Here is a 12,779-nt window from a genome sequence, read left to right on the forward strand (position 1 = left end):
GTTTACCATTGCGATTTATATTTCTTCGTCTCGCTCAGCAGAATAGCTCAAAGGAGAGGGAGAGAGAGAGAGAGAGAGCGCTGCACAGACAGACGCAGAGAAGGAGATGGCTAGCAGAGCAATAAAATTAAGCTCGGATTTATTGACCCATTTCAGTTTGACTTTGCTGCCACTTCGTGTAACCCCTCCACACAGCCCTGGCCCTGGCCATGGCCCTGCTGCTGCTCCTCCTCCTTCTATGGATCGCAACTAAATTAAAATGTTTTTACTAATCCCGACAAGTTACACTTTTAATTACTTTTTCTTCTCAAATGAACAAAGCCGCATTTGGCCAGCAAAGCGGCAAATCGCCAAAGGAGTGGCAGAAGGGTGACGAGGAGGAGGAGGAGGTGGGGGGGGGGGGGAAGGTACACACCTCTGCTGGCAGCAGGCAGCCTCCTGCACATTTCATCTTTATTTCCATTTTATTTACATTTTCCCCATTTGCTTTGTTCGAATCGAACAACAAAAAGTACCCAAAAAACTACAAGTATTTCCCAAGAAATAGAATCCACACACACATACACACACGGCGCACACGCACACACACAAACACATTTGGAGGCATTGGTTTCGCATTTAACAAGATTCCTGATTGAAACTTGCCACAGCAGTGTGGCAAGTTCTGTTCCTGCCTCCGCCTCCGCCTCCGCAATTACATGTAAATCGTTGTTCAAACAGTTTTCCTACCAAAATATAGCAGATATATACGCATATATGCCAGCACATAGGATATAGCCATCTGTTTTCTTTGTTCAATAAGTTTTTGCCTTCAAAATATTTACCATTTACCAAGTTTTTGCCTTAAAAATATAGTATTTGCCTTTGCCTTTGTTTTTTGAAGTTGAGTTACATTTGTTTGCTTTTGTTTTGGGGGATTTTCTCGAGATACGACTAGACTATATGTACTATCTGCGGCCCAAGACAATTAGATGCGAGTGTAACCAAAGGCTTTTGTCAAATTTCAGGTTTATTTGTTGTTATTTTCCCCGAAAACGGCAGCAGCAGCGGACGGGCAACTACAAAGGGCGTTAATTAAATATTTTCGCACAAAGACAAGTCGACAGCCAATTACAATAGTTGATAGAGAGAGAGCGAAAGAGGGATAGAGCGAGAGGGTGAGAGAGGGGTAGAGGAGAGGCAACTACTATTCGCCCGGCGACAATGGCTCCAAAACAAAAATCTCGTTAAGTGGAAATAGAGAAACAGCAGCAGCAACGGCAACGTCAGGAAGAGAGCGGGTGATGGGAGAGGGGATTCTGTGCTAGATGAAAAGCGAGCTACCTTTTTCCCAGGGTCCCTCTTCTAGAGGGTATTGGGCATTACCTTCGGGTGTATACATATGTCTGTCCACCAGAACGACGACAGTCTGCCGATTTCACGGCATTTCCGATGGAAACTTGACGCAGATTCAAACCGATTTGTACTCTGAGCTCTGGGCTCTGTTAAGTGCCATAAATCTGAACAGCTCTTCAGTTCATGAAGAAATCGCATCATCAACATTCAAGATGCTGCTGAAGTCGTTGTCATAGCAGCACCAATCCAATGCTCCTCCGAGGGTATCTCTGCAGTTCTCGGATTCTGTTCGTCCCCCCCTGCCTGTCCCTCTCCAATTGTCGCTGTTTTGCATGGGGCAGAGGGGCTTGCTAATGCGATTAGCAAATCGAAGTGTTGTCGATTGAAATTCAAGTGGCTCTAGCAATTAATTAATTTCATTGTTGGGTAAGCATCTGCTGCCACAGTCTTTTGGGGTTCCGTTCTGTTCCGTATCTGATGATGTTGCCGTTGCTGTTGCCGTTGATGACGACGATGACGATGTGCCTTTTGGGTGGCCTGGCATGGAGAGACATTCGAGCCGCAATGGGGTTCAAAGTGCACTGGCTGAGGAGCTCGAATCTACCCGTTGATGACACTCATTAACATAAAACGCAAAGGTGGCCGCAACCCATAAAACCAGCTCACTTTTCACACTCATTAAAAGGCTGCCAGCAGAAGGATGATAGGGGCTTTCCAAGGACAGGACAACCGTTCTCCCTGTGGACTGTGGGTGTCCAAAAAATCTTATCTCTGGGGAGGGGAGGGAGGAGGGAGAGCTGTCTCCTGGGTCGACCCTGGCGCTGACGTCAGCAGAGCGGCACTCAAATTTCGGCGAAAGCAGTAAACCCTTTTCGCAGCCGCCGCCGAAAACATTTAAATGTAATCTATTATCTTAATTCCAACACAAATTGTTTGCCGCACTGAGACACAGCCGCGTTCTTCTTCGTCTTCCTCTTCTTCTCGGCGTCGTCCACCAAAGCCACATCCTCGCCCGTGTCCTAGCGCCTCGCTTTCGCCCTTGTCCTCGTCCTCGTCCTCGTGCTCGTGCGCTTAACCCGGCTAACGAAAATAAAAGCCCATTTACAAGCCCTGACTTGTGGCACGGTCTCAGTTCCAGTCAAGGACTTGAGCTGCCTGGCAATTCAAATGCCAAGACAAGGACAAGGATCCACGAGAGCCACGAGAGCCACGGCACCCGCTGAAAAGCAAAGCTTATCGGCCGCAACGTAAATCACCCAATTTACCATAAATAAAGATACGTACATATTGTCAGCCCAAGAGGAGGTAGGGCGAGGAGGGGGGGCAGCAATTGGTGGCCACACAGCCGCAACCAGAGCCGCAACCAGAGCCACGGCCACGGCCACAGCCGCAGCCACAGCCCAAAAGCCAGAAACCGAAGGAGTCGCAAAACAAAACACCTTATCGGGGCAAAGCACATCTTTAAGTGGCTGTCAACGTGGGGCATGCCACGCGGAAGGGGGGAACGAGACCCAGAGAGAGACAAGGGATAGTGGTGGGGGAAACTATACCATTTTCGGGGGCACATAAATCTGCATGGAGTGAAACGATTTAGTGCCAAGTGCTGCCAAAAGAGATGGATGAATAAATAGCTAAACACTCGATGTGTCCCGTCCCCCGTGCCCCGTCCCCCGTCCCCAGTCACACATAAATATTTAACCAAACCGAACGGATTGGACCAGCAGTTCCAGCTGTAGCCAAAAGACCTGGCCAGAGCCAAATACAGCTAGAATGGCAGCACCACGGAATGACTGCCTTGGAATGCCCCTGGGGGGTCGGTCTCCCATGATCGGGCAGGTCTCTCCCGCCTGGCTGGGGCTCTGCTCTGGCTCTCGTCCTGTCTTAGATTTACTTTACAAAAGCAACATTTTCCTAGCTGCGACACGCCACTCACCAGTGTCACCATCTACTCCTTTGCAGGCACCGCCACGACAGCAGCAAAATCAGCAGGAGTGGCCCAAGGAGCAGCAACGGCAAACCAAAAGACGACAGCAGCAAATCGCGATTATGACGATGATGACGAGCACAACGACAAGGACGAGAGCAACGACAACAGCCACAGCAGCAGCAGCAGCAGCAGCACCAGAAGAAGCAGCTACAGCAACAGCAACGACAACAACGACATGAATGGCCATGGGATGGAGGACAAGGGCGAAGAGAAGAGGGTGGCAAGGCAGAAGGATGCGCCTGCCAGGCCTGCGGCAAGTCAAAAGCGTGCGGCACAAACGACACAATCGCGAAATCCCATCAGACGGGCGCACAGCGAACGGCATTTGTCGACCGCGCCCATCACCGCCTCCACCGCCGCCACCAACACCGCCACCGCCACGGCCACGGCCGCCAGGAACTCCATCGCCATCGCCAGCGCCAGCACCAGCACCAGCTCCATTTCGAAGACGACAACATCGCCGCATCCTCGCTCCTCGGCCCCAGCGAGTGGGCCACAAAATGTCATTTTAAATTTTAAGGACACAATGGCGCTGCGCATAAAAAGCAACCGCAGCGACTCGAGAGATTTATTTCAAAGGCGTCCGACAGAGCCGCCTCCACCGCCACCCGCTTCGCCCCCCAAGGCACTGACGGAGCCACTGACGGAGACCGCAAAAGGATTAGAGCTTCCGCCACACGGAATCAATAAGTCAGTACCGACTATGACTCCGACTCCGACTCCGGCTCCGGCCCCGATTCTGACATCGACTCCGGCACAGCTTCGGCAGAAGCAACAGCAGCAGCAGCAGCAGAGGACTGTCGTGCGGGTGGCACCCTTTAACCAGAGCGGGGAGGGAGCCCACGAAGTGCATCGCCTGAAAATCTCGCACAGCGAGGAGGATGACGACACCTATCCGCACACGGATCTGGGCGTGCAACTTCGCCGCAAACCGAGCACCAGGCTGCACCTCTCGCCCGAGGAGGAGGCGACCCCCAAGAAGACGTCGATACTGATTAGCGGCGATGACTGCTACTCGACAATGAATCTCAGTGCGGACGCGGCCCAGCCCCTGTACCAGTCCTCCGTGGTGGTCAACAGCCAGGCGGTCAGCACCGGCGGGGTGTGCATCAACGTGAGCAGCGCCGAGGAGGAGGAGCAGCAGCTGAATCACCTGAATACGATGCGGAGCCAGCAGATGATGGGCACGGGCCTGGGCACGGGCACGGGCATCGCCATCATACCCATCCGCAGCAGCGAGATCAACCTGCAGCGATCCGTGTCGTGCATCTCCTCCACCTCGAGCAGCTCCACGTCCAGCAGTGGCAGCTCCAGCGGCAGGGGGCGCACCCTCATCCGCCTGGACTACGAGAGGGAGAGGACTGGGGCGGGCACCAGCACAACGCCCATCAATACGCCGCCGGCCATCAGCTCGACGCCAGCCACGCCGCCGCCGCCGTCGCCGACCGACAGCTCGAGTCCGAGTCCTCTCGTGCAGCACGAGACGGAGCTGCTGAAGATCCTGCGGAACCCCGTGGAGGCAGTGAAGCGCAACCTGGTGCCCCACGTGTGCGGCCTGCGCTCGGCGGGTGGTGACACCGGTCGCGCCAAGAAGATGCAGGATGCCGTGACGACGATTGTGCCGCGCAGCTGCCCCAAGGAGGGAAGCTTCATAGCCAAGCTGCTGCAGGACCCGATGCTGGGCCAGGTGGCCGAGGGCCTGGAGACGGAGACGGTGGCCGAGCTGATCGAGAACTCGCTGCAGCGGCTGCAGCAGGCGCGCCAGGCCATCGACATGAGCGGCACCAAAGACCACGACGACATGAATCGCCTGATCAGCGCCTCGCTGCAGCGGATCCGCTCCGAGCGGACTACCAAAGAGGAGGATCGCCTCTCCAATCGGGGCAGCATCAGCTCCGCCAACAGCTTCGCCTCCGCCCACAACTACGAGCTGTTTGACTTTGCCGGCGGCAACGAGTCCGACTGCTACCAGAGCTGCTCCAGCATGCTCACCGCATCCGGAATCCTCGAGGAGGAGCAGGCGCAGCAGCCTCAGCCACAAAAGGAACCAGAGCTGGAGGCCGAGCCCGAGCTGGATGCAGCCACACGGGCCAAGTTCTATCAGCTGCTGGTGGATGCCACTCTCGCCGAGATCGAGCACTCGACGCACACGGAGCCGGGGGTGGAGGCCGAGCACCACTACGAGTCCATCCGGCTCAATGGGGATCCCATCTACGAGGAGATCAACGAGAAGCCGCCGCCACTGCCGCTCTCCGCACCGCCCCTGAACGATGCCGAGCTGGAGAAGAAGGCGGCCCGGTCAATCTTCGAGGGGGCCTCCAAGTACGACATCCTCTCGTACCTGGTGGACGCCAAGGAGCGGGGCCTGGCCCGCGAGGAGAGCTTCGACTACAGCAACAACCCGAAGATCATCGAGGAGGAGGCCACGGACACGCTCAGCGAGCTGGACAAGCGCGTGGAGGACCGGGACAGTGGCCAGAGCAACATGAACTCCCTGTCGCCGCCACCGCACAGCTTCATCTGCGGCGGCGGCGGCGGCCTGGGCGGCGGAGGCAAGTGCGGCAGCGACGTGGAGCGGCAGGACTCCGGGGTCGGCTCGGAGACGAGCAAATCGTCGCGCAGCAAGTACCAGGCCACGCCCACCGTGCTGCACCTGTGCGAGGACTGCGACGGAGCGGTGGAGATGCAGGTGGGGGAGGCGGGCGTGCTGTACGCGCCGCTCGTGTGCCGCAAGTGCGGCAAGAAGCGGGTGGAGCGCAAGGAGATCATCACGGAGATTGTGGAGACGGAGGAGAAGTACGGCCGCGACCTGCAGATCATCCTCGAGGAGTTCTGCCACCCGATGCTGGTGGCCGGCCTGCTCACCCAGGAGCAGCTCTCCGCAATCTTCCTCAACACGGAAGACTTGCTCGAGAACAATCAGACGCTGGCGGAGCGGATGCGCGACGCCCTGGACATGTCCCTGGAGCAGGGCGACGACGACCTGCTGACGGTCAACATCGGACGCATCTTCCTCGACTTCACGCAGATGCTGCACGCCTTCGAGAGCTACTGCGTCCGGCAGGCGGGTGCCAGCCTGCTGCTGGCCAACCTCGAGAAGGAGAAGGAGCTGTTGCGCATCTTCCTGAAGGTCTCCCAGATGGAGAACGCCGTACTGCGGCGCATGAATCTCAACTCCTTCCTGATGGTGAGTGTGCCCTTTTGATATTCATGGCCACCGTGGTGGCAAAGCCCCTAATCGATTCACTCTAACCATCTAACCATCCAACCATCCAACAGGTGCCCGTCCAGCGCGTGACCAAGTACCCCCTGCTGCTGGCGCGTCTCTACAAGGTGACGCCCTCGCAAATCGACGGACGTGAGCTGCTGAAGCAGGCCCAGGAGAAAATCGAGCTGCACTTGAACCACATCAACCAGGAGGCCAAGGATGTGCCCACCAAGCTCTGGCGCCGCATCAGCTCCTCCAGCCCCAACCGGCGGGCCTCCTGCGAAATTGATATGATAAACATCAAGCTGCGCAAAATGGCCATCGACGTGCTCGAGTGGAATCACGATGAGGTCCGCTTCGCCATGGAGGGCAAGCTCCTCTACACCCAGCCGACGGACAGCAACTGGAAGAAGGCGCGCACCATCAAGCTCACGCCGGTCAACGCTCTGCTCGTGACCAATGGCAAGGTGCGTCCCGCCTCCCACTCCCTTCCCCTCCCTCGAGGGACCTTACCCCCCGGGATAACCCCATATACACTTCGATTAGCGCCTCCCATGGAGGCCGTTTCTGCCCTGTCCCCCCCTTCGGCGGGTCACGTTTGACAGGCGAGAAGAGATGGCTCGGCTGCCTGGCAGTTTGGCGTTTGACATGACTCCATGGCTGGCCATGAGGATGGCCATGAGGATGGCGGGGCAATTAGCGAGCGGCATCTGCACCCAAAGCCTTGCGGAGGAGAATGGGACTCTGGCATTCGCAAGCCCATTTCCCGGTCCCATTTCGCAGTCGGTGCAAATCGGAGCACAGCTGTCAGGCCTGCCATGGCAACACTTTTCCGTGCGATAAAAGATTTCAACAAATCAGTGCCGGGGCCCATTGAACCGAGACCGCATCCTCGCCGGCTTCTAGCCTCTCTCGTTCTCATTCGTTTTTTCTTCTAATGAAAAGTGCTTATCCCAGCAACAATCTCTTTCGTGCCTTTTTCGTTCTGCCTAAAAACAAAACCATTTGAACACCAGAAAATCAAGACAGAGAGCGAGAGTAGGAGAACCCGTAGCCATAGCCATGGCCATAGCCATAGCCGGAGAAGAGGTGACACCAGAAGTATCCTGCCGGCCTTCCTGTGTGTGCTCCAATGGTTATGGTTAGGGATCGAGGGCCCGCAATCGACATGGACGCAGTGCGTATGTCACATGTTTTGTTTAGTTTTTTCTTTCTCTCTGTCCGTCCGTCTGTCTGTCTGTATCCTGCACTAAATTTCTGGCCAGTTTTCCCGCTACGCCTCCGACAATTGCTCAATTCTAGAACGGTCAACGTTTCGTTCGTTTTTGCCCATATTCCTCCGAGTTTTTTTTTTGTGTGCCGCTCCTGATTTGAGATTTCTGGCTGGTACTGCCACTGCCACAGGCCCTGCCTCTGCCTCTGTCTGTGCCTGTGCTTCTGCTTCCTGCGGCAGTTGCTTGGCCTGACACGCTTTGTGCGCTTGCCAGCCTTATCTAGCGGGACCCTACTTGTGGACCCATCCTCTCCCTCGCAGCCCCCTCGCTTGCCTCCACTTATTTTTCAGCTGTAATTTTGTTTAGTTTCGTTTTACACAATTTTCTATTTTTTACGTATTTTTGTTTCCCTCCTTTTTTTCGTTTTTCATTGTTGCTGCCGCTGCTGCTGCTGCTGCTGCTGCCTCTTCCCGTTTGTGCCCGTTCTTTTTTGTGTGCCATACCGACGACAACTACTACAAATACAAAAACGAAAACAAAAACAGCCAAGTGCCAATTATAGGGCAGAGAAGGCCATGTCGGATAAACTGAATTTCCCGAAGCACACGGGCATACGAGAGGCCTCCCTGCTGCTGGTGAAGGAGAAGTGCGGACGCTACACGCTGATCCGGGAGCCCCTCTATCTGGACAGATGTGTGGTGTGCAGCGAAGCGGATTGGGATGATTATTTCGAAGTGCAGGAAATTTCATCGAAGGACACATTCATATTCAAAGTGAGTAGTAGTTTCCAGTTACCAGTTACCAGTTACCCGTTACCCGTTAGCCGTTACCCGTTACCAGCTCCTGGCCCCATCGCCAGATCCTGTTTCTGTTCTGCCAATCTGAACGAGCAATGCCCCCACTACTAGTATCCTGTCTCTGGCTCTGGCTCTGGCGCTAGTCCTTTGTTTTCCACTTGAACTGGCCATGGATAGATAGATAGATAGATAGATGGATGGATGGCCAGGCGGCTGTGGATTGGATTGGTCTGGTCTCGTGTCCCGTTCAGTTCCGTTCCGTTCTTTTCTGTTATGTTCTGTTCTGCTCTGTTCTGTTCTGTTCGGTTGGCTTCTGGCCTGCTCCGTGTGCTGTGCCAGTCGAGTTGGCTTTTGAATTAGTAAGCGTTTGCCTTTTGACTGCACAACGGCAATGTTTGGGCTTCGTTAGTTTCGTTCTGCCGTTTGCCAGCTCAGTATTGGATTCGGCTTTGGGAGGAGGAATACCTGAATATCTGATTCAAGTGGTGCTGGTGGCAAAGTTGGAGCTAGCACATGTCTCCTGGGCTGCTGCTGGGCCCGCAAGGAGTGCGGTTAATAGAGCGGCAACAGGACAATTAACCAACAAACAATTTGGCATAAATCTAGGCCCAGCAAACTTGGGCTGGAATCTCGAGCAGGTGGGGGGTTGGGGGAAATTTCGCAAGCATCCTGCTGGAATGTAATAAAAATCATTCACAGAAAACTCATTCACACACACACGCACACACATAACCTTTTCCCTTCGAGCAGAACAGAATTCTGATGCAGATTTTCTTGGGGAGAGATGGAGAGCGGGCAGCTGGGGACGTCCTGGCCATACAATGAAGAGTTTACCTTCTTTGTGTATACCTGCCCGCCTGCCCGCCCGCCTGCCTGCCTGCCCGCCTGGCTGCTGCTAGGGAAAGCAAAGTAATTTTAATAACAGACAAAAGCACAAGAAGCGTATGCAAAAATCCATTTCAAATAACTTCTTGTCCAATGCCTGTAGCAGGCAGTCAGGGGGGACGCAGGCTGGGGGGGCAGACATGGGGCAGGCCATCCCGACAACCAGCCATTCCGCCAGCCAGCCAGCCAGATTTTAGACATGCAAATTTTCGTGATTCAAACGGGGCTAAGCCCTAGTCCTGAGATCCGTGTCCCATGTCCCGAATCCGAATCCGTGAGTCCTGAGTTCTCTGGCTGCTGCCCCCGCAGGCGCGCGCTGCGGCCCTTTCAAGCTCGCTCAGGCAGCGCACGTAGAGAGCGGCTGCCAAAATGAATGACATTTATTGAAATACGTTATATAAAGAATGAAAGAAGGAACGGAACGGAACGCAACGCACAGAAGCGCAACCAAATGGCTGCGTGAAAGGCCAGGATACACGGTATACAGGAGATGTTTGATGCGAAAGACTCCGAGGGGGGACAAAGGGGGCACAGGCCAGGCCAGAGCCGGAGCCGAAGCCGGAGCCCGGCGGCGCATAAATTGAAACGTTTAGTTCCGGCCAACTGAACAGCTGACAGGCAGAAACACACACAGACAGACACATACGCACTTCTCAACACGGGGGCTGTCAAAATGACAACCACGAAACTGGTAGGGGGAAGCTGGTAGGGGGAAGCTGGGAGCTGCGAGCCGGGAGTAGGAGTGTGCTCTGCGGCCCAGTCAATCAAATACGCCTACCCTAACGGGTTTACACTCTCTGCTTTCTTCATTTTTTTGTTGTTTTTTTTTTTTTTTTGTTTAACAGGCCGAGGATGGGGTACGGACCAAGCAGTGGTACACTCAGATGCAGTACCATGCCCAGGGCATGGGGGCGTGGCGCAAGCGAAGAAACGCCCTGGCCAACATCATGATCAACGGAATGCTGGCCCGCAGCTAGCAGGAGTCCATCCCGTCCGGTCAGGACCCATCCCACAGCAAACCGCAGCACGGCACAGCACAGCACACACGCGTGAAACCACATTCTGCCGGTGCGACAGATGATGATGGATAACATACACATACACACACACATACACATACATATACGTACGAGTAGGAGTACGATTACGATTACGAACAATAACAATAAAAATGGCGCATAACAATAAAACTGAACAATTGGTTATGCATTTAATAATGTATTTATGCGCTATTAACCAACAAGCAATTTCGTAATTATTTTTTAAGTGATAAACAATTGAATCGAGCACGCATAACGCTAGTTAGTGTCTACATAATACCTATGCCTCCATATGCCTACACCTATATCTACATACATACATATACATATATCTACATATATCTATATATCTATGGCTATACGTAAACGTATACTTATACTTATACCTATACACACACACACACACAATACCAATACCAATACCAATACCCTAAATACAATGCAATAAAATAGAATACATTAATTAAACACTTGAAATTGCATAATAATTGAGAGCCTGGCTGGCTGGCTGAATGGCCAAAGGATGGCCGGCCCTTCCCGCTTATCCCATAAATCCTACCTCTGGCTGTCCATTGATTTCACCTGGAACATGGCCCATGGCCCACGGCCCACGGACCACGGACCAAGGCTGAGACCTGAAAACAGTCTTTGGCTCAGAAATTCACCAATAAATCTTATGACGCTGTATTATTTTTAAATTTGGCCCCAAGATTTATGACCCGAAAGGGAAATTAGATGGAGAATCGCGCACGCACGTCTCCGGTTTTTGCGAGTGGTGGGGAGGGGAGGAGAGCCCGTCCCCAGCCTTGCCAGCCGTAAATATTTGCGGAATATAATACACACATACATACATGTGTGTGTGTGAGTGCGACTGGACGAGTTGATTAAACCATTTTAAATCCCCAGAACTCATATTTGGTCAACAATAAAAACACTCAAGTGGTAAGAGGGCCAGGGCCTAGGCCCTTGGCTTTATTGTTTGTTTAATTACACAAACAACTGAGCAGATTATTATGGTTAAACACGAAACGGTAATTGTTATGGCCAGCAATTGCTGCGACAATTGTAATGGCCAAAAACACACACAAACAAATACGAGTGCCCAGGAGGAGTGCCCTGGAGGAAGGGTCTTCTGTTTGGTTTAAAGCAATGGCCATAACTGTGGTTCCATCGAGTTTATACATACGTACATACATATATCTAATCCCAGGCAGTATTTTGCTAATGGACTTCACATATTTTCATGGCCCACACACACACACATAGTTTTGGGGCTAGCCAAAGAGCCAAAGAGTTCTCTATTAACTCTTCTGTTTATTAGTTTATGGGGCATCATTCGAGTTCCATTTGGTTTCGTACTGCCGCCTATCTGGATCCAATTTCAGGCATACCTCTCGTATGGACAGAGTGTGCACTGCCTCTCAGCTGTATTCTTCACACACACATAGACCTGGATGAGTGAGTGAGTGAGTAAAGGACGAGGGAGCAACAACAACAACAACAACAACAAAATTGCGGACAGGTTGAAATTAGTTCGGCTACGGCAATGTGAAAATAATTCTCCTTCTTGCCTGCGGCGCATCAAAGCTTTTGATGGCTTCCGTTGTAAATTATACTAATACGCCACGTAAACAAGTTCCAAATCCTTTAAAGCTGCCCCAGCCACAGAGGCAGCAGCAGCAGCAGCGGCAGCGGCAGAGGCAGCAGCGGCAAGAAGGCAGAAATAGGGAAAATTGAAAAACCCCCGGCAAAGGCAACAAAACGAAGGAAAATATTGTAGCAAAGGGAAGGCTGAAGCCGAGGCAGAGTCAGAGGCAACATCAACAGCAACAGCAATAGCAAAAACAACACCAACAACAGCAACAACGTTAAAGGGAAACTGCATGCTGAGCGCAATTATGCTGGACAAACATTTACCAGTCAGGCAGCAGTTACCATACTGCCATCAGGATGAGGAGGAGCTTCAGCTTCGGCTTCAGCTTCAGCTACGGCTACGGCTTGGAGGTCGGTACTTAGCATGCACCTTGGCACACACCACGACTACTCGCTCTGCCCCTCTGTGTGCGAGTAGTGTACTGATGGCACTACTTTCGGTGTATACTTCGATGCTTGCCAAACACAGACTGAGACTCATCCGAGGAGGCCCCAGCCCCCAGCAGCAGCCCCTGCTCCAGAACCAGCCCCATCCCCAGCCCCAGCACAAGCTGGAGATGTTGACTAGGTCGTGAACGTGTTATAACAATAGGGTGTCACGGTGGTGGTGGGGCCTGGCCTGTGCCTGGGACTGGGAAATGGCTGCCAGGAGAGCGACAT

At 53.2% G+C, this 12,779-nt stretch overlaps 1 protein-coding gene across 6 annotated transcripts in view; it reads left to right on the plus strand.

Annotated features, from left to right (window-relative positions):
* RhoGEF64C (Rho guanine nucleotide exchange factor at 64C) overlaps positions 1 to 10,799 on the plus strand; it is a 126,118-nt gene extending 115,319 nt beyond the window's left edge. For all 6 annotated transcript variants that reach the window (XM_033382495.1, XM_033382498.1, XM_033382494.1 and 3 more), the window contains 4 exons: positions 3,295 to 6,509; positions 6,602 to 6,997; positions 8,290 to 8,517; positions 10,272 to 10,799. In XM_033382495.1, the coding sequence (XP_033238386.1) occupies positions 3,295 to 6,509; positions 6,602 to 6,997; positions 8,290 to 8,517; positions 10,272 to 10,403 (3,971 nt within the window). In that variant the 3' untranslated portion in view covers positions 10,404 to 10,799. The remainder of the gene's footprint in view (positions 1 to 3,294; positions 6,510 to 6,601; positions 6,998 to 8,289; positions 8,518 to 10,271) is intronic.
* The last annotated feature ends 1,980 nt before the right edge of the window (positions 10,800 to 12,779 follow it).

This window comes from Drosophila pseudoobscura, chromosome X, assembly GCF_009870125.1.
Source record: "Drosophila pseudoobscura strain MV-25-SWS-2005 chromosome X, UCI_Dpse_MV25, whole genome shotgun sequence".
Classification (NCBI taxonomy): Eukaryota; Metazoa; Arthropoda; class Insecta; order Diptera; family Drosophilidae; genus Drosophila; species Drosophila pseudoobscura.